Genomic DNA, 27174 nt, shown 5'->3' on the forward strand with positions numbered 1-27174 from the left:
GAGACCTTCCCATTGCTGGATCCCACTGACAGATTTGTCTCCACACAACACATTCAAGTAAAAGAGAACAGCTAGGGGCATGAGGAGTCTACCCGCCAGGTTATCACTAAGCTCGAAGCCTTGGGACTTTGTTTTCCACGATCTACAATGATAGAACTGGAGAAAAACACCCAAAACTCTACGTACAAAGAATTGCTGATCTCGGTGAAGCCATTGCATACCGAAGAAGAAAGATGCACTTAACCTGTTATGGTTCAAACCTGAACTATTCCCGGCACTGCCCCGCCCCACCCTCCCTTCCTTACCATAATGCTCTTCTCTTACTAAGGTTCAGAAAAAAAGGTCAGTCAGAACTGCTAACTGGTTCTACTTTTTATTTTCTCTGGCCCAATATCAGAGCCATTTCTGCAGGAGCTCCTAAGCTGCATCCCCCTTTTGTTCCCTGTTATCCTCAATCACTGATTTTACTTGGTTGCTGGTCAAAGCCTTTGGGACGTTTGGCTCTTGCACCCATTGCAAATGGCAGTCCCCTCTCCTGTCACCTACAGTGGCTGAAGAGGCAAAGATGATTACCCAGAGGAACAGTGTGGCATCAGAGTCATCAAAACCATCTGGGCTTTTCCCGAGTCACTCATTGCTGCCAGGACACTCTCCAGCTCGGCCCAGGGGAACCAGGACAGCCCCTGCCCTGCCAGCTACAATTAGGGCCACTTCTTGTGCTCATTTGCTAACCTGGCACATTTGGTGTCAGGAACAGAAGCTTCGGATCAGAGAGAATGCAGTCATGAGGTATTTTTTTTTTTCTCTTTGTCCTTTTAGACAAGTCGATTATTTCAAGCCTAAGTTCCCAGGTCTCCAGGCGCAGCACAAGTTTGTTCCTACCTCTACCCTCCCGTCCCCTACCCACCCGGGACCCTCCTGGTTCCCCTCTTCCTCACACCCCTGTGCTGTGCCACTGTCCTCCTGACAAGAGGCCATCGGGCAGCTCTTCAAGGGCCCTGGGGCCTTTATCAAAGTGGGCTGCCGCCATGTGGGCAGGCATCTGTTCCTTTTGTTGTTTTGCTTTCAGCCAACACTAGAACAGAGAGAGAAGCCAGGATCAACTCACAAACAGATACAAAGCAAAGAGACAGAGAGACAGCAATTTAGAGGCTGGTCACCAGAAAGATGGTGGCAGGGTGGGAGAATGCCCCAGATGGCAAGGCCCCTAAATGGATGGAACCAAGTGTTCAGTCACGCTCTCACGCTTGGGCAGAATGTTCGGTTGGATGGCGTTCACGTGGACACTGGGGTGGGCAGACGCTCTCCAATCAGTCCCAGCCATTGTCTTTGATCATGTGTGCTAGCTCAATGATGTATTTGCCTTCTTTATATTTCTGGCTGCTTTCAAAGGCGTGTTCCTAGGAAACACAAAGGAAGAGAAAAGACACTGAATGACCAAAGACAAGCAGATGACTTTTGGAGCGTAGGAGCCAAGGCGGGGCCAACGACAGGTATCAGGACCACTGAAGTCTGGCTCTGGCGTCACCCAGACTCACTGAGAATTCCTACCACTCAGCACACTATGTCCCCTTGGCTTAACTGCAGCACTGACTGAGGCATCAGCAGGACTTTCTCAATATTTACAATAGAATTTAAATATTTTTAAATTTAAATGTTCTGAATTTAAATATTCTAAATATGTTCTCAGTATTTGCAAGAGCGTTTCTTCAGGATCTTTGCTCACTCAAGTCTCTGGCCAAACGTCCCCATCTCAGTAAGGTCTTTACTGAAAATCACAACTTCCCAGGCAGCAATCCCTCCCTGCCCCCCTCTTTTCCTGCTTTATTTTTCTCCACAGCACTTACCACATTCAAACATGCAGTATAACTTGCATATCTATTTTGTGTTTTGTCTGTCTCCCACTACCACAAGATAAACTTCATGTTTTGTTCATTGATAGATCCATCTATGTGTGTGTGTGTCTGTGTGTGTGTGTAAAATCTTAGGGGCACTTGGTTTCTGATGTTTACCAGAAATCTGCCCTATGGAGGTATCCATAAAGTTTCTGTGTCATTATTTTATTTTATTATTATTTTTTGGCTGGTCTGTGTGGCTTCTGGGATCTTAGTTCCCCGACCAGAGGTTAAACTCGAGCCCTCGGCAGTGAAAGCCCAGAGTCCTAAACACTGGATTGCCAGGGAATTCCCACTGTGTCATTATTTTAAACTGTGCTTGTTAGGCTTAGAGAAAAGACATTCAGGGACAGGAACAAAATAGATTGTGAGGCCAAACAGGTCTCTCTTTTCATTCTTATCTTGCTATTTCCCTGTCAGATGTGTTAAGTCTGTTTTTCCGTCATTGCTTTTCTCCAGGGAAAAAGGAGCTGTATGAACTCCAGGCTGAAGAACCTGGCAGCCCTTGAGCCCTACCCAGCTGCCAGGCCTCCAGAGAAGGGCAAACCCGCTGGGAGGTTACCACCTGAAACTTACAGCACTGCAGGCTCTCCCAGCTAATAAGCCCCACAGAAATAAGTCCTGCATAGGTGTAGGATCAAGGTGACATTCTATTTGCAGACACAGATACAAAAAACCATCTTGGTATATCATCTGAAAAACACTGGGTATAAGGGTCATCAGATGGCAAAGCTCAATGTGCAGAGCAGTGGACGTCAGCTCTCCCTCCCGAGTCCCTAAATTAGGAAGGAGTTAAATAAATCCTACAGTCGATAGATTCTGGGCAGCATTTGTATGGACTGTATCTTCTGTTCTAGAGCTCAGGGGCTCCGGGTCTCAGAACAAGAGTTCAGACTAGCCTCTTGTTGAGAGAGGAATCATTCCACCTAGCGGAGGGGGGAAGGGCACCGCGAGAAAGTGCAAACACACCACACACATACAAGAGCTGTGGGCTCAGCAGTAATTTCCCTGACACCTCATTATTCCCCAGCTCCCCGTCTGTGTGTGTGTCTGTGTGTGTGTGTGTGTGTGTGATGTGTACACAACCAGAGGAATGTGGTTTGGGAATAGGACCTATTGTTCCATAGGAGTGTATTCAGGATAGAGAGGAGGAAAAAACAAAACTAGCAAAGTGACAGTGTGTCTGTCCCTATTAAACAAAAAAAGAAGAAAAAAGTCAACACCCCCCCAAGCCACAGGGCACTTGCAAAATGTCACAACTGGATTCCAGTAGACAGCACTAGATCTGGAATTGAAACAAACATCCCCCCTAAACCCCACGTCTACTGCTTCCTAGCATCAGAAGCATCATTTAAGCATCTGACTTCCTTTTACAATTTACAAAATTATAAACTTTCTATTTACAAAATTGGGATAATTACAAGTACTTCACAGGGTTATTATAAGGGTCGGAAGGGATAAGAGAATGAAAGGTTGGAGCACTGGGCCTGGCATGTGAGAGGTGATCAATGAATGTTTGGGGAGATGGATGTTCCTCTGTTGTCCTGTCCAGTTGTTGTAACTTCGCCTGTGGTTTTCCCCCTTGGTATCGTGACTATAAACACCCTGAGGGCAAGAACTAGATCTCATTCACTTTTGTATCCAGCACAAAGGTTCTTAATAAAGCTTTGTCAAAGGACTGAATCATTTTACCTGAAGGAAGGAGCAAAACCAACCAAGTCAGATTTATCTTCTGTATATAAATCCAGCACATGTTCAAGGAATAAGACAGCCAAGAAGTTGGGAAAGAAAGCAGCAGCAGAACACTTTTGGATAATCAAAACCAGAGCTGTGGCCCCCAGGTCACTCACAGGGGTCCAGTGGCCATACAGGGGGAGAAGGGCCAAGGCCAGTTCCTCCCATAGGAAGCTGTGGTTAAACCTTCTTGGTATCATGAAACACAGTGTCCAGGTTTCTTCGTTCTCATTCTGAACATTTCAAGGAAGACATGAAAAGATGGACTCTAAAGGCCATGCTGCTGCACTGCAGACTCCACCAGCAGCAGTTTTTTAGATGTGCACTTTTTTTTTTTTTTTGGCCAAGCCACGGAGCTTGTGGGATCTCAGTTCCCCACCCAGGGACTGAAACCGGGCCACGGCAGTGAAAGCCCGGAATCCTAACCACTAGGCCACCAGGTAACTCCCCAAGATCTGCACATTTTTGAACTTTATTTTTTTATTTTTTATTTTTATTTTATTTTTATTTTTTTTGCGGTACGCGGGCCTCTCACTGTTGGGGCCTCTCCCGTTGCGGAGCACAGGCTCGGGACGTGCAGGCTCAGCGACCATGGCTCACGGGCCCAGCCGCTCCGCGGCATGTGGGATCTTCCCGGACCGGGGCACGAACCCGTGTCCCCTGCATCGGCAGGCGGACTCTCAACCACTGCGCCACCAGGGAAGCCCCTGAACTTTATTTAAATGGAATCATACTTTCATGTCTGGCTTCTTTGGCTCAACATCTTTTTTCACATACACTCGTATTTTTAGAGCAGTTTTAGGTCCATCACAAAAAGGAGCACGAGGCACAGAGATTTCCCCTGTGCTCCCTGCTCCCACATATGCACAAGCTCCCCCACTATCGAAGTCCTGCAGAGTGGGGCATTTACTGCAGTCAACAAACCTACACTGATGTGTGCTCATCACTCTGTGGGCGGTTCTGACCACTCCTTCAGGCTCCTTCCCAAGCTAGCTAACGGCAGGTCCTATGAGCCAGCCCCACACTGGTGCTCTGCAATGGACAGGACAGGGAATTTGAAGCATTTTACATGGAATAAATTGCCCTCCCAGAAACAGGAAGACTCGTTTTTCAATATTCCCACAACGAGAGAGAGGACAGAGAAAAGCACCGTGAAAAGATCTGCCAATAGTAATAGTAACAATAATACAAGTTGACTTTCACTGAACACATATACGTCCTCTCACCCTGGCAAGGGACTGCCCACTCTCCTAGGTACCAAGGAGATGTTAAAAATATCTGTTGAGTCAAACAGTGCAGGAATAAATGTCCAGCTGGGCAAGTCCAGCCATGACTATATCTGACAGTGGACATTAATGAACACAATATTTGATGATGCCTAGCACAGGGTCTGGGACCTAAGAGATGTTTTGGGGACATTTACTGGAGCAGCAAAGAACATGGGCTCTGCAGTCGGACCACCGCCTGGACTCCTATCCTCATTTGGCCATGTAATGGCTAGACAACACTGGACGTACTATTAACCTCCCTAAGCCTCAGTTTCCTCATCTGTAAACTAGGGATTAAAATGGGTAAATCCTTATCCTCTAAGGATTCTGCGAAGAGTAAATAAAATAACGTACGTCTGGAATGCAGTAAGTTGTCAGGAAATGTTATGTGCCATTGTTATTATTACTATTACTATTATTATTATTAATTAAATTGAGAGGGTGTGTGTGTGCGCGCGCACGCATGTATCAGGAGCAGGTGAAGAAAGGAGTTGGAGGGGTGGACTGTCAGTGAAAAGGGGATGAGTGTGGCAAGCAGAAGTGTGCCAGGAACTGCTCTTTGAGCTCAGTTTCCCATCCTGGTCAAAGATAATCCCACAAGGCCACGGGAGGCAAGTTGAAGAAAACATTCTTCTAATGTGTGGCTCTCAGCTAGTTCCTTCATGGCCCTCTCTCCACCAGTCAGACTCCTTGGTACTTACATATTTCCAGCCCAGAGTGGTTTTGCAGTTTTCACAGTAAATGTCTGCGACGGCGTGCAGTCCTGTTAGCAACACGCGCTCTTCTGCCGGCCCGCAGCCCACGTTAACTCTGTGCCAAGGGACAGAGAGAGAGAGCAGGGCGTCAGGCACATGCTCACCATCAGTTGTTCAAGCTGGACTTCCAGCAAAAAATTAACTGAGTACAGCTGCCTGAAGGGAAGCCAGCACTGAGAAGAGCATCATCTCTAACTGAAACCAGGAATAACCTCCGAAAAGGTAGCCACATGGAAACGTCTCCGTTGAGATGCATTTCAGATCTGCAAGTTCTGATTCAATGAGTCTACCAAGAGAAGTCTTTTATGGTGGAGACTTTGCTCAGAATTTTTCTAACAAATGCTTTTAGCCTTGTGATTTAAGGGGACAAACCGACAACCACACTGAAGTCCACAGCCACGAGCACAGGTCCTCAGAGCTTCCTGAGGACTGACTGCAGCCAGAGATGTCAGTCATGATGGCACAGTCCTGTCCTGATCACAAGGATGGGGGAGCCCCACCTATCAAATACATAGACTCCTTCACAGAGCACCTATTATTTTAGACTGAACACGCTAGATTTCCATTTTCACAGTTCATCAGGCTTGCTTTCCTAGAGAAAGCTGTACATAATGCTGAGAGCTGTGGCAGACTGTGCATCTGTAGGAGGGATGGAGGCTCTTCACTCACTCCACTTTATGAAGGCTCCTCCAACCTTAGTCCTCCAGCAGCTCCTGGAGTCCTCTGTTCGCCCTCCTTCTCTTCCCCAGAGACACGTCTCAGGTCTAGTTATGAGACCTCCCGTGTTGAAGCTCTCAGAAGCACTTCAGCTTCTTCCCTAGGAGACTGCAGCCCTCTGTACTTACTGGGGGTAGTGACTATATTATTTTTAGCCAAAGATGATGCCACCCCCCAAAGTCCCCAAGGATGACTGGCTACCACTTGTGGTAAATAATGCTCCGTGTGTGTGTGTGTGTGTGTGTGTGTGTGTGTGTCAGAGAGGACAGGTTCCACTGTTTAATTATCACTGAGCGTTGCTTTTCCCCACCCCTCAAAATCTGCACCACTGAACAATGGATGTACCATTCAGAGACACTCACACTGAGTTAAAGAGGTATGCTCGTCCTTGACTTCCTTGGAACGACTGAAATGCAAGAAGACAAATCGATAGTTAGAGATCCATTTCACCCACCCATTCGGGAAACCAGCCCCAAAGCACAACAATCATTTGACCTTGCAGGGCTGACACGGCTAAAAGGGAGCAGTGAGCCAGTTAACCCTCCAGCTAGCAGATGGCATGGTGGGAGGAGGAGAAGGCAGAATAAACAGAGCTCCAGAGCCCGGGTCAGCCCACACTCGGACTGTTTTCACCAGCCCAGGTAAGAAAATATCATTAATCCACACTGGCCTTTCCTGGACCCACTTGATTTCAGCCACCTGTACTGCCCACAGCTTTCAAGTCGGCTACGGCATGGAAACCAGCACAAGCACCTCTGCTTGCACTCTTGGTTCAACCCTGCAGAAGACAGCAGAGAATCCCCAAGGTAAGAATAAACCACCAAACCCACACTTCGCACGGGTCTTGCTTTCTTGGAGATCCTAACTGCTAGAAGAGTTAACATCCTCCTAACGGGCAGCTCGAAAGCTCTCCTTTTGAGGTGTAAGCAACTTCATCTCTAGATCACAGGAATGCTCATCAAGCAGTAATCCCACTTTAACTTCTAGCTGAAAGAGGAGCTTCTTTCTTCTGGCTGGAGGATGGCAGGGAACAGGAGCCAGAGCTTGCCGTGCGATTTGGCATCTGCTTCCATGAACACAGGCCCTATCCGTGTTTTCCTCCTCTGGTTACACTGAAACGTCTGGCTGACATGAGCCGTCCATGTACTGCATTTCTGCCTGCATGTTTAATGTGGCCTGACAACTGTACCCTGAATTAAACATCCTGGTCTGCTCTGAAGACCACTCTTAAAATAAACAAACAAACAAATAAAGGACTCTCCCATGACCTCTGCTATTCAGTGGCTGGAGAAATCTATGGGTGACTGGTTAACAGATGACCAAAGGGTAGGAGAGAACCAGACAGGACACAGATCACTGCCCATGAGACAGCTGTTGTCAGAAGCACAGGACTTTAGGGATCAGTGCTGCCAGCCAGAGAGAAAGGTAAAATTCTTGACTTGTGGAAAAACTGCCTTTGGGGAAGCTAAATTGTTGGTTGCCTCCAACATACAAATGTACCAGAAGCCTTGGCTCCCAGGTGCAGCGCTGAGGAGCAAGCAGATGTTCCCCAGCTGCTGCTCAGGCTGAAACCAGATCTCTTTCCTTTGGGTCTTGAAACACCTCCGGGGGAACACAAGCGCTCCAGGCTAGCACTGAGCATGAATAGGAGTGTCACAGCCTCGAAACCTGGAACCTGGAAGTCCATGCCAAGTGTTTGGATGAGACAATGTCCCAGCAACACAGACCCTATATTTGGCCAACCCGTTAGTTCAACTTTGGAGCACAAGACATCCAAGCACTGCCAGGATAGCAAAGGCTTCACGATCTGGTCCCACCAACCTCTGCAGTCTCTTCTCTTGCTACTTTCCCACTGTGTCCTTTGCTCTAGTCAGGCCGAACCACTTGCAATTCCTGGAACTTGCATTTCACCAACTCTGACCACCATCTTCCCTGAGATGGGGAGGCTCCTCCACTTGACCAATCCTAAGCCTCAGCTCGGCTTCCTCTCTTCGGTAAGGCTTTCTCTGACCTCCTCAGGAAGAGGTACCCATTGGTACCCATGTACTGGACTCCTCTTGTTCCCTGCCTGTTCCTTTTTCTTAGCTCTTAGCATACTGGATTTAAATTGTCTCTCTGTCTAACTCACTCACTAGATTGTGAGCTCCCTGAAGGCATCAACCATGTCTTCAATCTCTCTCTGAACCCACAACACATAGCATGAATCTGGCATCATTTATAAAATATTTATTGCATGAGTCAATTGCCTCTCATTTCCTTTTTTTTTCTTTAAATGGCTTTATTGGTATATATCTGACATACAATAATAAAGTGTGTATATTTAAAGTGTACTATTTGATGAGTTTTGATACCTGCACATACCTGTGAAATCATCACCACAACCAATATTATGGACTATCTGTCACATCCAAAAGTTTCCTCATGTCCCTCAATCCGGCCATCTCTTCTCTCCTCACTCTCTTCTCACTCATCCTCAGGCAGCCACTGTCTACTGTCACTATAGTTTGTATTTTCCATAATTTTTAATAAATGAAATCATACAGCATGTAGTATTTCTTGCCTGGCTTCTTTCACACAGCATAATTCTTTTAAGATTCATCTATGTTGCTGTATATATCAATAGTTCATTCTCTTTTCATTGCTGAGTCATATTCCAGTCTGTGAATTTACCAGAGTTAATTTATTTTTGGTTTGATTTTAATAAGGGATTTGGACTAGTTGACCTCCAAGTCTCCTTCCAGCTCCAAAATTATATTCTCGTATAATTCTGTGGTCCTACATTATGGAAAATTGGGAGTGCCACCCTCGAGGAAACTTTTATCAAGATCTTCAAGTTAGAGCTTAGAAGAAGGTGGTTATGGGAAAACAAATTCTAGAAGAAAGCAGACTGGAAAATGACAGCATGAAGTAACACAGCTTCACCATTTATGGCAGGAAAAGACATTCACTTCTCAAAGACTCGTAGATCACCTGCTATCTGCTGGGCACAATGGGAATGCAGGGAGAGAGGTAGCACTGTAAAGCTTTTCAGGGCAGCAGTCCCCCCAGAATGTATACAAGACAATCCTTCAGGGTAGGGGGAAAATACTAGAAATTTTATCTATTTAATTTTATCTTTAAAAAAAAGTTTCACTAAACAGTATTTAGCAATGCTTTCATTTTATATGATCTTTGGAGTTCAGAATTGATATGCCTGTACAAAAATTAAAATGGAGGATATTCAGAAGAAAATGCAGGAGAAAATCTTTGTGACCTTGCGTTAGAAAAGATTTCTTAGAAACTACACCAGGAACACAATTTATAAAAGAAAAAACTGCTAAATTTCATCAAAATTTTAAACTTTTACTCTGAAAAACACTTTTAAGAGAAGGAAAAGATAAGCCACAGACTGGGAGAAAATACCTACAAATCACTTGTCTAACAGAGGACTTGTATCTAAAATATACAAAGAACTCTCAAAATTCAATAATAAAACAAGAAACCCAATTTTAAAATGGGCAAAGATTTGAACAGACTTCACCAAATATAAACAGATGGGAAACAGGCCCATGAAAAGATGCTCAACATCACTAGTCATTAGGGGAATGCAAATTGAAAAACATAATTGAGATATCACTATACACATATTTAAATGGTCCAAAAAAATTTTTTTAACTGACAAAACTAAGTGCACTCAAGAATGTCTAGCAACTGGAATTCAGACATTGCAAAATGGCACAGCCATTTGGATAAGAGTTTGGCAGTTTCAATTACTCAAACGAAATGAAAACCTATGTAAATACACATAACATGGATGAATCTGAAATGCTTTAGCTAAGAAGATCATTGGTTGCCAAAAGTTATAGGTAAGGGGAAAGTCTGACTACATAGGGGTAACAAAGGAGTTGGAATTTTCTTATCTTGATTTCAGTGGTGCATAAGACTATGCATTTGTCAAAACTCATTGGATTTTTTAATTTTTAATTTCACATACAGTAAAATTCACTCTTGTTGGTGAAATCCAATAAAAATTTTAAAATAAGCCATCTCTAAACTCTTCTATATCTGAACACCGTACTCCTATATTTGTACAATTAGGAATTGTAAAAAATTTCCTGATCTATTTAAAAGTATTCCAAACAAAGTGCTTCCGAGGAGTTTGAAGTCTCGTTAAAAGGTACTTTTCTAAACTACAAAGTTCAGCAAAAACCTTTGTATAACTGGTGGGTGGGTTGGAAAATGGGGATCATGATTTTTGTAAGCTCAAGGATGCAAATGTTCCATCTGAATCTACCTTTGTAAGGAAGTTTTCATTAAAGGCAACTGTTAAAATGAAGTATAGAAGTATACTCTCCTAGGGACACACCTCTGAATTATTGAATCACAAAGTGATAAACCAAGACTTTTTTTTTCCTAAAAAGAGAGCATATTCAATCATATATACCTTCAATAAAATAAGATTAAAAGCAAATTTACAATTGTTTTATTTTTTCTTCCATCCTTTTAAATTACAGAAATTATTAAAATTTTCTAATATTTGTTTATAATGTAGGTATTACATAGCAACCCATGTATACCATTTATAAGTAAGTAGACATATTAGGAATACATGCTCAAACACTTTACTGGTAGGGGTATGTGATTTTAAAGGTTTGGAGGTCACTGTTCTGGGGGCTCCAATCTGTTTCAGGCAGGGCCTGAGAGTCACTTTCTCTGGCCTGACACAGATTTGAATTCCTAGAGAGTAGGGTGGGGGAGGGCACATGGCAGGGAAGAGAGTTGCCAGTCAGGCCCAGAGGCGCCTCACAAGGCCACCACGGTTCCTCCTCCAGGCCTATTCTTCGAGAGAGAGTGCTGGCAGAGGTCCACACTCTGCAAAGGGTGCCGAAGCCAATCAGGGCTGTCTCGGTGGCAATACCTATAGAGGTACCTCCCCAGCGACAGTACCTATGAGCCTGTCTCCTCAGCCTGGCACTCAGGACCAGCTGAATCTCTGGGGCAGGATTCTGGAAGCTTTTCCACCATGGCTTCCACACTGGGCCCCTGCCAAGCCAACATTTATGATGAGAAAAACATTCACAGAGAACAACAGGCATCTTGCAAATAGAGACAAGAATAGCCCCGCTGGGTCGCTGTCTCCTGTAGGCCCAGCCCAGCCTGGCACAACGAGGCACGGTCTGGCGCTCCCTTGAGTGAGGGTGGTACCCAAGGTGGGGAGACTGAAAGGAAGTGAAGGAAGCAATTAGAATGAAGCAAACAGAATCTCAGACCAGGAGATCCCAAACAGACTGTCGGACACATTTGTTTGCTGTCATTACTGCCAGGCAACAAGGCAGCTCTTTTCCATGTTGTGTATCAATGAAGGCTGGTATTCAGGACTCCAGAAAAGGTTTTTTTTTTTTTTTTAAATTATACAAAACTTTTCTTCTGTCCTTTAAAGGAAGGTAATAGTTCCAGGCCCAGCCCTTCCAGCCAGCTCAAAGGAACGGAAAGGGCTTTGAGTTTCCTGTTTAGTAGCCAAAACCACCGATTTCTGGCCCCTTTGAAAGTCTGGAAGGCAGCAATTCCTTTTCAAAGTAGGAGGACCATTGAAAAAATGAATACTTGTGGGGGGAGGTGGCAACAGAGCAAACATGTGGGTTCCTCCTTCACTTGAACAGGCTCAGGCATGAAGTCCTCCTAGCATGAAGCAGAGCCTCCCAATCTCCTCTCTCTGGGAACGTCAACCATTATCAACCGAGTATGTGCCCCAGGAAGTGCCCAGAGATGAGGGAAGCAGATGCCCACCTGACTACTCAGCTGTAACATCTGGGAGCTAGACAAGCCCTTGCATATCTTCATATGATAAGAGGATCTCATCTTGGCTCAGAAATTCAGGATAAGACCCTGGTTTTACAACTTCAACTTAATAGCTACTTGACCTTGGGAGAATTATTTAGCCTCTCTCGGCTTCCACATGTTTTACATCTGCAGATGGAAACCATACCTATTTTCCAAGTTGTTGAGAACAAGAAGTAAAACAAGGTAAACAAAAGTGCAGAGTAAAAAGATCAGTTCCCTACCTTTCCTTTTTGGCCTTTTCAGGAGCCTGGAGAAGAGAGAAGAAAAGGTTGACTCTAATCTATTTGGTTCTTCAAACTTGTTTTCTTCAGTGACTTTGGTGTCCCCCTTTCTCTGTATTATGGCATAAGGCCACTCTTCCACTCTTTGTAACTCAATATCCATAAAAATGTAGGGATGGAACTGAAGCTCCCCATGATCCTTTCCACTTGTAATAATATGAGTCTTTTAAAGCACCTAGTGCTTACTTCTCCAACCTACCATCCATAGGCACAGTGTTCATTACATGGGCTTTGAAGAGGCAGGACTGCCAGACTTTGAGCCCCAGCTTGGCCATATACTCGCTATGTTACTAACTTGGTCAAGCCAATTAATTTCTCTGAGACTCAATTTCCGAACCTGTAAAATGGGCGCAATAATATAGTATTTACACCCACACCAGATCTGTATAAGAAATAAATGAGATACTATATATGAAAGAGGTAATTCATAAACTTCAAGGTATGATAGATAGATAGATAGAACCTTACCATAAAAGTTACCTTTTTAAAAAATTAATTAATTTATTTATTATGGCTGTGCTGGGTCTTCACTGCAGCACGCAGGCTTCCCTAGTTGTGGCATGCGGGCTCTAGAGCACACAGGCTCAGTAGCTGTGGAACGCAGGCTTAGTTGCGTTATGTGGGATCTTAGTTCCCTGACCAGGGGTCAAACCCGGGCCCCCTGCATTGGGAGCTCAGAGTCTTAACCACTGGGCCACCAGAGAAGTCCCAAAAGTCACTCTTAATGTATACAATTCAGGGGCTCTTGGTATATTCACAAGATTGTGCAACCACACCACTATCTAATTCCAGAGCATTTTCACACCCCAAAAAGAAATCTTGCATCATTATCAGTCACCTTCCATTTCCCCTGTCCCTGGCAATCACAGACCTACTTTCTGTCTCTATGGATTTGCTCAACGTACTATTATATGCTATACTATGTACCATCTCAGTGAGAAGGTAACAGAGGTATTAGATAGAGATACAATGGACGATTTGAAAAACTGCTGCCTTGGGGTGTTGGCTAAATACCCCACCTCAACATTTTGCTGGGGAAGGTCAGGGCAGTCCCTTTTCCTTTCTCATTCCTTTCTGCATCCATGGTTAAGCCTGGTGGAGTTTGCTATTCAGGGTCAAAGTAAACCACAGGCTCCATTCCAAAGAGCTGAAACCCAAGCAAAATAATACTGGATCTTGTTTGGGTTTCACCCTTTAGGAAGCATATGGAGAAAGTGGGAAGGGTGGTAATAAAGAACAATGAGGGCTTCCCTGGTGGCGCAGTGGTTGAGAGTCCGCCTGCCGATGCAGGGGACACGGGTTCGTGCCCCGGTCCGGGAGGATCCCACATGCCGCGGAACGGCTGGGCCCGTGAGCCATGGCCGCTGAGCCTGCACGTCCGGAGACTGTGCTCTGCAACGGGAGAGGCCACAGTGGTGAGAGGCCTGCGTACCGCAAAAAAAGAAAAAAAAGAAAAAGAACAATGAAAATGATGAAAACTTCCACAATGAGAACCTGGTGCAGTTTAAAGAAACTGAACAGTGAGCTAAGAGGAAAGAAGATTAAAGGGGATTTCTTCCATCTTCTCTGCAATAAGAACAAGAGGAAATAGACGGAAATAAGAGAGACTTGGGTTAATTATAAGGGAAGAATTTCCTGACTCTGTATGACTTCCACACTAGGACACAGGTCACCGGGAAAGACTAGGAAAGAACAAAGCCATTTGTATGTGTTCATGGCTTACAGAAAGTTTTCACACATCTGTCTAGAAACCTCAAGATGGGGTAAAAAGCCATGTGTGTTGCCTCGGGGCAGAAGCATGGCTGCTTCCCGCCCTCTCTGGCTGGCTTTGAGCTTTGGTAGATCTCAACTCGCTCTCCCGTTTCTGAAACAGATGGAGGGAGGGGCAGGGAAGGGACTGGCTCTAAAGGAGGAAATATCTGCTGTGTGGAGTCATAAAATTCCAAGGGCATGGGAGCATACAGGATGCAAACTATGCAAGGCACTGAATGGCAAAAACAAAAGGTGGTGTAGGGCCTGGGGCCTGGGGGCCACATTTAATTGCTGAAACGTGGAGATTTCGGTATCTAAGTCACTTAATGATCAGACCTTTCAATTCAGCAGGTGCCATCAGCTCTCAACAACCTGTACTCCTCCCTCCTGTTCTCCATAGAGAAGGCCTGGAAAACAGGCATTCTCCACAGGGATAAAGAGCAGGGGATTCGTATGATCAGACAAGCCCCATCCTCTACAGAAGCAAGGCTGACATGTCTGTTCCGGGAGACTGGCTTCTGAGTTAGAGAGTGAACAGGTGGAATCAGGATGTAATGGCAGCCAGTCGTTAATAGCTGGGTCCTTTGCAGTTCAAATATAAAACTAAAACGTTTAAGGGCTGAAATAACGGAGCTCAAATTTCTCTCAAAACCATCAGGCCAGGCTTCCCTGGTGGCGCAGTGGTTAAGAATCCGCCTGCCAATGCAGGGGACATGGGTTCAAGCCCTGGTCCGGGAAGATCCCACATGCCGCCGAGCGACTAAGCCCGTGTGCCACAACTACTGAGCCTGCGCTCTAGAGTCTGCGAGCCCCAACTACTGAAGCCCGTGAGCCACAACTACTGAAGCCCGCGTACCTAGAGCCTGTGCTCTGCAACAAGAGAAGCCACCGCGGTGAGAAGCCTGCGCACCGCAATGAAGAGTAGCGCCCCCCCCACAGCAACTAGAGAAAACCCACATGCAAGCGAAGACACAATGCAGCCAAAGAACAAAAAATTAAATTAAGTGAATAAATAAATTGATTAAAAAAAAAAAAAAACACCAGGCCCTTCCACTTCCACCATCAGGTATATATTTGAAAAAACCAAAACACTAATTTGAAAAGATACCTGCATCCCAATGTTCATAGCAGCATTACCTGCAATAGCCAAGGTATGGAAGCAACCTAAATGTCCATCAACAGATGAATGGATAAAGAAGATGTGGTATACATATGGAATCTAAAAAAAAAAAAAAAATTGTTCTGAAGAACCTAGGGGCAGGACAGGAATAAAGACACGAACGTAGAGAATAGACTTGAGGACACGGGGAGGGGGAAGGGTAAGCTGGGATGAAGTGAGAGAGTGGCATGGACACATATACACTACCAAATGTAAAATAGATAGCTAGTGGGAAGCAGCCACATAGCACAGGGAGATCAGCTCGGTGCTTTGTGACCACCTAAAGGGGTGGGATAGGGAGGGCGGGAGGGAGACGCAAGAGGGAGGAGATATGGGGATATATGTATAGCTGATTCACTTTGTTATACAGCAGAAACTAACACGCCACTGTAAAGTAATTATACTCCAATAAAGATGCTAAAAAAAAAAGATGTGATATAGATACACAATGGAATACTACTCAGCTGTAAAAAAAGAATGAAATTTTGCCATTTGCAGCAAAATGGATGGAGTGTATTATTCTAAGTGAAGTAAGTCAGACAGAAAAAGACATACTGTATGTACATCACTTATATGTGGAATCTTAAAAACACAACAAACTAGCAAATAAAACAAAAAAGCAGCAGACTCACAGATATAGAGAACAACCTAGTGGTTACCAGTGGGGAGAGGAAGGGAGGAAGGGCAATATAGGGGTAGGATTTTTTTAAAAAGGGTTATTATGGGATTATATGAAATCACGTGTGTGAAACTTTTGAAAATCATCAGGCTTTTGAAAACAATTCACTATGAGCTGCTGAAGTTAAGAAGACAATGCAAGTTAATACACTTAGGAAGAACATAATCAATTTCCTGGATTTATGTTTCAATCTACACTTCTGCTCCCAAAGCCAACTGGCCATTGGCAAACGAAAATGTCCTGACACTACAAAGGATTTCTGCAAAGTCAGTGGGCAAAACCTACAGACTCTCAAGGCAAGTCTTCCCCTGTAACCAATCCAGGCAAAAAGGCCAGAAAAGGTTTTCCTCCAAGACTAAAGCCACATGCCCTGGAGGGGATTGCTTTTTAAATATTTTCTAACAAGCAATCACTATAGTGAAATTGGAGGCAGTTTACAGATGAGATTGAGGTGGCTCATTAAAATAAATTGGAAATGGTGAAATAACAACAGTCACAGCTCACATTTATATAGTGCTTACTATATGCCAGACAGATTCAAACTGTTTTACATAAACCAAGTAATTTAATCCTCTCAACAATCTGATGAAGGAGGTACTTTCATCGTTCCCATTTTACAGATGAGGAAAGCAAGGCAAAGAGAGGTTAAGACATATGCCCAGCATCAAATACAAATACATGACAGAGACCCAGGCAGCGTGGCTCCAAAATCTAGGGGAAAAATGAAGATGGGATGACAAGGGTGTTGTCCAAGTGACTCCCTAAAAGAAAGGAGCTCAACAGAATTAGACTAATACTGACACGTTTACAGGACCTCAGAACGTACAAAGCACTTTCACATATATTAACTGATTAACCTTCAAACCAACAGAGGAGGAATCTGAGGTCCAGAGCTGTTGAATGACTTACTCAGTTTCACAAAGCTTGTAAGTCAAGGTCAGAACTTAAACTACAACTTCTGACTCCAGGTCAAGATTTTTCTAGAATGTGTTCACTTGGAAAATCTGTCTCTTTGAAGAAGAAGGATGGATTAAGCTGTCAGAACTGATGAAAGTCTCTTAGGCTATTCACCTTCCTCTGCCCTGACTCCATATTTACTAAGCGACTGCCTAAATTTAATTCTCTCGCTCAGTGGGTTTACCTTCAAGGAAGATAACACACAGTCCAAGCTTTCGGGATTATCCGCTCCACTGTAAATTAATTAGAATTCTGGTCTACCAATTAGCTTCCTATGAGTTGTGTTAGGGTGAATCACTTCACCAGAGCTTGGTCACTCTTGGGTGAATGGATAAAATTTAATTTGTAAACTTATAATGCTTAAGGCTGACAGGACCACCAAGAGAATGTTCTCTGCAACCTAACCTGAAAACAGCCTTCCCAGCTAACTACTGAATGAATGATTCTCATTTCGAAACACGTGGGAAAAAATAATTAAAGCAAAGAAGCCCTTTAAAATCCCCCCCGCCTTTTTTTTGGCACCTGGACTTCATGGCAAAGAATGAGCAGAGAACCCAGAAGAATGCTTTGGGGAGTTTTCAAAAAGAGAAATACTTAACTAATTGCAGTCTGCAGGAATTCCATGCAGTGGATTGCAGGTTGGGTAGCGTGGAGGATCTCAAAACAAAACAAAATATACTTATGGCTTTATCCAGTTTTAATTTCATAGGCCACTGGAATTTGAGGAGCCCCAAGGTCAGTTACACACCTGATGCAAAGCTCTTGTCCACATTTCTACCAAACCTCTGCTTAAATACTTTCAGGGATAGGGAATGCCTCCTCAGGAAGCCCATTCCACTGCCAGCCGTTCTGACAGTAGCAGAACTCCTTCTACGAGCTCAACTCCTGAGAGCTCCCTGAATCCTTCATCTTTATATCCTTTGGTGCCAAATAACTTTACAGCTTTTGTCTTGCCCATACCAAGGTCTCCTTCTGTGGGCTAAGCTTCTCCCAGTTTAGTAGATGAACTAGATTCAAATCCCAGTTCTGGCACTTTCTCTATTGTATGCTCTTAGGTACATTCACCCCTCTGTTCTCAAGTTCCTCACCTGTCAAATGGGCTAATAACACCCACTTCACAGATAGTAAAGTGCCTGGCATACGATACGCCAGGCCCTCGAGAAGCGGTAGCATCCTTCCTTCTACCAGCTCCTTCAAATTTCCTGTACACAGCATGGTTTCACACTCGTTGAGTCTACCACTGTGTTTTTGTTGTTGTTGTTGTTGTTGCTTTTATTTATTTATTTGGCTGCATTGGGTCTTAGCTGCGGCACGCATGATCTTCGTTGCGGCACGCAGGATCCTCAGCTGCAGCATAGAACTCTTAGTTACAGCATGTGGGATCTAGTTCCCTGACCAGGGATCGAACCCGGGCCCCCTTCACTGGGGGAGTAAAAAACCACCGTGTTTTTAACCTGATTTTTCATTTCATACTAGGTGTTCCCTAAACACTTTCAACACTTTCCTCTCCTGGAAATGCTAATCAAAACACAAGGCCTGGGCTTCCCTGGTGGCGCAGTGGTTGAGAGTCCGCCTGCCGATGCAGGGGACACGGGTTCGTGCCCCGATCCCGGAAGATCCCACATGCCGCGGAGCGGCTGGGCCCGCGAGCCATGGCCGCGGAGCCTGTGTGTCCGGAGCCTGTGCTCTGCAACGGGAGAGGCCACAGCAGTGAGAGGCCCGCGTACAGCAAAAAAAAAAAAAAAAAAAAAAAAAAAAAAAAACACAAGGCCTTGCTTAACCAGTCAGGCTTCAGGTTGTACATACAAACTGAAGTAGGCCAAGTGCTGTGTTCTCCCCCACCCCTCATGGCAGATGTCCAGCACTAGACTTTCCACCTGTGGCGTATTAGCATGTATCTACATTTAACCTCTGTATTCATATACCCCCAGGGACGGGGCTGAGTTAGGAGTAGAGAGTTATTGAAATAGTTACGAAGGAAGAGACAGTGTTATTTAAAAGGGCTTGAAGAAATCACAGCCAAAGAGCTCTTACGAAAGAGACTTGAGCATACAAATGTTAGAAAGATGTGAGCATAAAGGGCTTGCCAACGTGCGAAAGTTGGGCACTGGTGATTCTCAGTATTCCCTCTAGAAACAGATCACGACTGGGTCAGAACATCGAGCTGACCCCCTCCCACCTGTGCCAGGCAAGGCTAGATCATCTGCCTCCGACCGGCATGACTTCCTCAGGCAGACCCCTGATCCCCTGAACTGGGAGTTGTATCATCTGTGAACTGAGGGAGTTGAGTGAGGTTTCTTACGAGGGTGGATATCCCATGAGGCCATATTCTCAAGAGAGGAGACGCCTTGCACAGTAAATGAACATTTCTGAGTCAGAGTTAGACCTCTTTTCTTGTGTTTTTAAACTTCCTGTTGATCTGCATAAAAGGGCTTTTCTGCTCATCGGCTGGGCTATCTTATCTAAGTCCTGGCTAAGACTCATCCTCAAGACATAGAGACTTAAATCCCTTTCACCTATTCTGGTGGTCAACATTTTCCCCTGGCCAACAGAAAAACCCGAGGCACATTGTGAAATATCGGGCACTAGAAAATCATCTCCCAGGCAGAAAGGTTTTGTCACACTAAAGCAGTCTATGATAGTTTTTAAATGGGGGGCGGGGGAAGGAGGGAGATCTAAATCAACAAATATTTAATGTCCCAGACCTTGCTCAGCCCCAGAGCGTGTAGTGAGCAGCTCTGCCCAGAAGATGCTTAAATTCCAGCAGAGGGCTCTCCTGGGAGAGAAAGTAGGGTGAAGAAGATGGTGAGGACTTAGCATAGCCTCAGCACAGCCTGTCTATATGCCCATCTCTTTCCCAGGGGAGGATAATAACTCAGTGAGAAGTCAGCAGTGGTCCCCAGATATTTGCTACATAATAAGAAAAACAGCGATTTCTTGTATCTCCCATAGTTGGATACCTCGTCAGGGCATTGTCTCAGGTATTATTCCTGTTTTATAAGGCAGCTGATGGGAACAGAGCCACACCTGGAAGTTAAATCTCAGAAAGGCCCTGGCTCTCTTTTGGGCAGCTACTTCGTTTGGAAGTGTGTGTGAGCATTGTCCATTGTGTACACATCACTCCCCTATCCACTGATCTTTCCTGTTGATGTGGGTGGAGAGGGTGTGGGATCCTTAATAGCACTAGACAGCAAATTTGAAAGCAGAACTTGTTAGTTTTTAAACAAGGATCAGCCAGTTGGACCACAGAGTGGGTGTTCCCATGCAAATCCCAGCACTTTCAAGTTGCTCCCTGAACTGAGCCCAGCCAGGACAGCAAGCCGCGTTTTTTTGCAACCAGCACTTTGATTAGGTCTAGAGAGGGACTCAATTAGCATCATGGAAACACAGAGCAGATTTCAGAAAGGAAAGGTCAGCTGCAAGCCCTAGCATTTGCTATCAGCCATCTGCCAAGCAGGAAGTGCTACTCAGATCTATTTTTAATCATCTTCCCTAGGCAAGGGTTCCTGGGAGAATGCAGAGGCCAGGCGTACTCCAAGAGAAACATTTAATTGCTACCTTTCTGTACACATTTTTAAAATAGTCTCTGGATACTCTGGATATCATTTTAAATATATTCTGGACCCCAACTTGTACACAGAGGCCCAGTTCTATAATGGAGTGAGTGTACTAACTCCAGGGTTCATTTCCCAAAGCAGTGAGACTGGCAAAGCTAACTGTGCAAACTTCCTGGTCACTCTCATTTTTATTTTAAGTGCATCTATCACTTCAGAAAGGTAAATTAACACCAGTTCATCTGGCAGTAACTCATTTGTGACTCAAGATATGGACTGGCTAAAGAAAAGAGAAAGGCTTCATCTCTCCTCCCAGAGGCCCGGCCTGTGCCGTGCTGGTCCGCCCAGGCGCAGGAACGTTTGTCCACTGGCTTCATCCCCCTCCCAACTCGCAGCAGCACTCGTGTCTCAGTTCCATCCTGCCTGAGGAATGAAACCTCTCTGCGAGGTCTGGACAGGGAGTCTGGCACGGCCATTGCAGATTATACAGAAACAGAGCCTGGCTCAGGAACCCCTGCATTCTCCCGGCCCACACACTGAACACAGAGTTTCCTTGTCTCTTGACACAAACTTTCAGCCTCCAATTTCTAGCCTAAGGTAAAGCTTAGCATATGTACAAGTATGCCTCAGCCAAGTCAAGTTCCATTTGCCAATAAAGGACAGGGGCCAGGCAGCTAGCCACCACCCAGGGCTTGCCCCGCCAAACACAAGACTGGGGAGCTACAGGACCCACTGCACCCCATGACAAAGGGACAAAGGGGTCTGCCCCAGGTTTTACCCACCTCTCCACCCTCCCTCTTCCCTCCTTTTAGAAGCTTATCTGTCAGTGAGCAGCCGATGCGAAAGCTAAGCTGAAAGGGCACCTTGGCTGTGGGATCTTTGCCTGAGGATGTGAAATAAGAGACTGGGTATTTGGGGCAACTTAACACCAGTAGGAGCCCAGCCAGAGGGCCAGGGAGGAAGGGACTGAATAGGTAGACATGTGCCTCACAGGAGATCTAACCCCTCTGGGCTGGGGGGCTGGGAGTGTGGGGGAAGGGAGCAAGGCTGAAATCCCTCCCCTCAGTGGCATGGAACTCTGCTCTAGTGAGCTGTGGCATACAGGTCCCTGGGGGGAAGAAAAAAAAAGGCCACTGCACAGGGTCACTCTCCCTGACCCAGTTGGACCACAAATCAATTAGGGCTTCTGAGCCCTGCTGAGTCTTGAGTTCCTCTTCTTTCTGGTTGCAGGAGCAAAGGGAGTTAATCAGTGAACAGCTTAAGAAAGAATAACTCTTCTGCTGCTCCTGCCAAAGATCACCTGTGTGCTTCCTCTGCCCTTTCCCCAGTTTGCCATGGCTGTACGTGTCAGGAAACCCATTCACACCAACAAAAAAACACCCAAAGGAGAGCTGGGGTGTCATGTTTGGTCCAAGTACTAAACCCCAGGTATAGGAAGTTACCTGGAGATTTCAGAGCCAGGCAGACTGCCTGGGAAGGACCAAGAGAGGGGGCTGGGCTAAGCTCCTTTGCTAATTCAGAGCAAGAAATAGGTCCTGTGTTAGAGCACTTAGGGGAGTGGCCTGGTGTGGTCACACCACAACTCCGGTTCTACCATTTCCTAGCGGAGTCCCCTTGATCAACGCAACGAGTTGCCGTAAGATCCAGCAATCCCACTCCTGGGCATATATCTGGAGAAAATTCTAATTCAAAAAGATACATGCACCCCAATGGTCATAGCAGCACTATTTACAATGGCCAAGACATGGAAGCAACCTAAATGTCCACGACAAATGAATGGATAAAGAAGATGTGGTACATATATACAACGGACTACTACTCAACAATAAAGAAATAATGAAATAACGCCATTTGCAGCAACATGGATGAACTTGGAGGCGTTATGCTAAGTGAAGCAAGTCAGAGAAAGACAAATACCATATGATATCATTTACATGTCAATCTAAAAACATGATACAAATGAACTTATTTACAAAACACAAATAGACTCAGACAGAGAAAACAAACTTATGGTTACTTAAGGGGATAGCGGGGGTGGGGTGGGGGTGGGTGGGGAGTGAGATAAGTTAGGAATTTGGGATTAACAGATACATACTACTAAATATAAAATAGGTAAACAACAAGGACCTATTGTATAGCACAGGGAACTATACTCAATATCCTGTAATGACATATAATGGAGTGAGTGCCCCCTTACATCTGGTGTCCTAAGTGACTTGTTTCCTTCCCCCACTAGGGGCTGTGATGTCACATTTAGACCTACAGAATAGGAATTTCTGGAGGTGGGACCTTTTGATAAAAACCAGCCTTTTTATCCCAGCTTTTTCTGATGTACTGTCAGATTCGGGAATCGCTGCCTAAGAATCCCCATTTTCCAATGCCAGTTTCAACTACTCTTAGGCCCTAAAAGACATGAATACTGCAGAAGCCACTTATTTTCTGCCTTCACTTTTCCCTGTCCTAAACTTCAAAACTACACCAAAAGCATCTGAATTCTGCAACTCAGTTCTCCCATTAAAGTAACAGAAAAACTCAGACATGTGGGGTTGCAGCTGCCAGCTTATGATGACTCAGTGAGTGAGCCTCAAGAAGCCAGGAGGGTCACATGAGAGAGAGCATCTCACCCAGAAAAGCAGGGAATCCAGGTCCTGGAGCACTCTGAAAGGCCCTCTTCTCAGTTATGGGCGCCTGGTGTTTGCCAATGATTTATCTGGTTGCTGTTTAGCTGAAGGCATCACCAGGAAGGGACTGACCCCGGTTATTAATTACAGCCACTGGTTTAATTATCGGTGCTTATTAACTTTATACAATATCAACATTCCTCTTCACACAAAGCTCATGGATATACAGTCTGTAGAAGTTAGAGAGGAGTTGAGTGCAATATGAACCAAACGCTATTACCCCCTTGCTTAAAAACTTTTCGTGGCTTCCCAGAGCATGCAGCATACAAAATTGAGTCTAAACACCTTAGCTGGGCCTTCTGGGCCCTATGAGACCCATCCCTGCTGACCTCCTGCTTCCCTCTACATGCCCTCTCCATCTCTTACCTGTGGCCCCCTAGGCTGGATCTCCTCTAGAATGTTTCTATGCCTCTGCTCAGAATGGACTCCCCTTTCTTCTTCACTTAATAAACACTCATCTTGCTCTTTGCCCCCATAGCAGCCTGAATAATCACCTACTCAAAGCCTGTGTTTCACTACATCGTATAATAGTTCACCTATTTGTCTTCCCCACTAGATCATGAGCTACTTAAGGGCAAGAATTTTGTTGTGTCCATTTCTGTATCCCCAGTGCCTCATACAGTAGAACTCAGTATATGCTAAATGGTCAGAGAGCGGTCATTATCCAATGCCACCCTCCACGGTTAGTGGCGGGATTTCCCTGGTGGTCCAGTGGTTAAGAATCCACCTTCCAATGCAGGGGACGTGAGTTCAATCCCTGGTCAGGGAACTAAGATCCCACATGCCACGGGACAACTAAGCCCATGTGCCACAACTACTGAGCCCGTGCGCCACAACTAGAGAGAAGTTCCCACGTGCCACAGTGAAGAGCCCACGTGCCACAATGAAAGACCCTGCACGCCACAACGAAGATCCCACGTGCTGCAACTAAGACCCGACGCAGCCAAATAAATAAATAAATAAGTTAGTGGCAGGGCCAGGCCCTAGAGCAGAGGTGGCCTGACCCTTTATTCAGGGCTTTTAAGGTGGTGCCAATGACTCGCCATCCACAGGGCCCCATACTGTTTTCCCACATAAGAGATGAGATTGTAAGAAATTGTGTGCTCTGTCTGGCTTGGTTACCCTGTAACCTTTGTTGGGAACCAGTGTGCTAGATGGCTGAGGTTGAAGTTTGGCCCGTGCAGTAGAATTCTCTGGTGTCAATCAGACCTTGCCACTGAGCATAGTGCATCAACTCCCATACTATCCCTACCAAATGAAGCCACTGTGTTGATCTGGGATGCCTCCTGAAATCACATAAACTCATTTCTCCAACACCCATTTCACAACTCTCATTCCAATCTTCTATTCAGGGGTCAGCGAACAATGCACTAGGGCCAAATGGGGCTTCTCACCTGTTTTGTAAGTAAAGTGTTACTAGAACATAGTCAGGCTCGTTTGTTTAGGTACTCACTATGGCTGCAGAGTTGAAACCCTATGGCCAGCAAAGCCTAAAATACTATTATCTGGCCTTTACAGGTAAAGTTTTGCTGACCCCTGATCGAGCTGAAGGGAATGAAGACTCCAAACAGCCCTTCCCTTCTACCAAGCGTCTGGCTGCTCCCACTCTGGAAGTCAGTGGACCAACTGGCTTTTGCATGATGTCATTTCTTTTTTTAGCACTGGTTACAGGCCTGGGATCCACGAGGAGATTTTGCCTACCAGAGACACACAGGGGCCTGGAACACCTAAGCACATGACCTGGCATTTAATGGTGATCAAGAAATGTGTATTAAATAAACAAACAAACAAAGGCCTGGGAAGTCAGCTAGTCTGTGCCCTAAGCAAAAGTCCATCCTCCCTCCTGTCGTTTCAAGGTGACTAGTCACACAGGTGCCTGGAGCAGCCTGGTGACCTAGATTTGTCAGACCTTATCTTATCAGCTTTCCTTCCTGGTGTACTTACCCAGCACCTGGCCCCATAGTGCCCAGGGCAGACTGGCCTGTTGTTCTTCTAGAGAAGGAGACAGACTGGGAGGAACTCTCCTCCCCCACCAATACGCTCTGCTGTTTTTCCTGCTAAGGGGAGGATCAAGATATACGACTGACTTGGAGCTTAAAGAAGCTCCAAGAAGTCTATTTTTTCTCACTTCCTCTCTCCTTAGGTTTCCTGGGTGAATCTGTCTAGGATGAACCTTACAGGTTCCTCAGAGCCTTACCTGTCATTCGGAACATTCAGCATGTAGAGGGGAGGGACCAGCTGTGGGTAAAGGAAGCAAAGCAGCCACCACCCAATGGTGACAGGCCTGGTCCTAAGAACAGACATTCCTCCCAAGATAAATCCGAGAACAGCGGGTCTGATTCGCTGGCCACCTCAAGCTGCAAGAGCCCAGCTGGCAGTTTTACAGCTTGGGCTGACACTGCAGGGGAAGCAGGGGGAATCAGGGGGAAAGCTGTACACATTTGGGCATCTCATGAAAATCAGGCAAATTGGGTAGAAAACACTATGGAACAATATGCTGGCCTCTCAGCTGCTCCAGACAACCCTGGGTACCAGGCTCAGGATGGATCTCCCCACTTGTACTGCTGCCAGCTGCTTCTTCAGACTGGATTCTGGGTACAAGTTGTGTGAGGGCAAGTTATACATCTGTTTGCCAGTGTATCCCTAGTATCTAACAGGTCAGAGGAGCTCACTGAAGGCAGAACTGGTGGGGCTTAGTGCAGTAGGCTTCACACCAGGATCTTTTGTTTGGGCAAGGGAATGCTCTTCCAGGCCCCTCATTTATCTGTTAGAGTTGAAGTTACAGTGAATGCTCTTGGTGGGACCAGTCCTAAAAGGGAAGAGAAGGAATTTCCTGCCACCCCTCCCCCCCCAAAGAGAGATAACTTTCCTTGTGACAACCATACATTGTCCCTTCAAAGATCCAAAGGCATTAGGGGCTGGGGGAGGGGAGAGTCCATGCCACCTGCTCTGACTCTTGACATCACTGTGCTCTGGAGGGGAGGGAGTTGATGGACTGATGAGATGTTGTTGTTTTTAGCAGCAGCTGGTGGAGCTGTCTCCTCCTCTCTTCCTCTCCTCTCTCCTCCTCCCCTGAGTCACTGTCCAGCCACCAGCAACAGGCAGGGGGGAGAGGGAAGCAGAGAGCTAAGGCTCTCCTTGGCTAAGCAGCCCTGACCCCAGAGACAATACTCTGGGTCACCAGGTCAAACCCTCCCCTCAGGAGTTGGCTGAGTGTTTTGGAAACAAAGGCATCAGAGATTCTTTTTTGGGTTTGTTTTCAAAGATAAGAAAAATGGCAGGGACTTCCCTGGTGGCACAGTGGTTAAGTATCCACCTGCCAATGCAGTGGACACGGGTTCAAGACCTGGTCTGGGATCTGGGAAGATCCCACATGCCGCGGAGCAACTAAGCCTGTGCACCACAACTACTGAGCCTGCGCGCCACAACTACTGAGCCTGCGCTCTAGAGCCTGTGAGCCACAACTAACGAGCCCAAGAACTACAACTATTAAAGCCCGCGCACCTAGAGCCTGTGCTCCGCAACAAGGGAAGCCACCCCAAAGAGAAGCTTGTGCACCTCAACAAAGAGTAGCCCCCGCTCACCTCAACTAGAGAAAAGCCCGCACGCAGCAACGAAGACCCAACGCAGCCTAAATAAATAAATAAATAAATAAATAATAAAAACAACCCTTCTGTAACAAAAAAGGAAAGAAAGAAAAATGGCTTCATTCAAAAGAACCTCGCCCCGCCCCCCCACCGTGGAGCACCACAGGGTGAACCAAACTGAGAAGCAATTCTCAGCTACTGCTGCAACACTCAGGCCCGGAGTTCTCTTCCAGCTGCCCAGGCTGCTGTTGTCATGGTAGTTTGAGGTTTCCGTAACTGGTTGACATGTGGTTCACAGGCAAAATAACCACCTGTCAGACTGGAAGGGAAGGGGG

At 45.8% G+C, this 27174-nt stretch overlaps 1 protein-coding gene across 1 annotated transcript in view; it reads right to left on the minus strand.

Annotated features, from left to right (window-relative positions):
* Nucleotides 1-1310: 1310 nt before the first annotated feature.
* Nucleotides 1311-27174, minus strand: part of YPEL2 (yippee like 2) — a gene marked incomplete at both ends in the record, with an annotated part of 37331 nt that continues 11467 nt past the window's right edge. The window contains 3 exons of the mRNA XM_079726107.1: nucleotides 1311-1400; nucleotides 5599-5707; nucleotides 6732-6775. Coding sequence (XP_079582233.1) covers nucleotides 1311-1400; nucleotides 5599-5707; nucleotides 6732-6775 — 243 coding nt within the window. The remainder of the gene's footprint in view (nucleotides 1401-5598; nucleotides 5708-6731; nucleotides 6776-27174) is intronic.

The sequence above is a fragment of the Hyperoodon ampullatus genome (genome assembly GCF_949752795.1).
Source record: "Hyperoodon ampullatus genome assembly, chromosome: 19".
NCBI classification, from domain to species: domain Eukaryota; kingdom Metazoa; phylum Chordata; class Mammalia; order Artiodactyla; family Ziphiidae; genus Hyperoodon; species Hyperoodon ampullatus.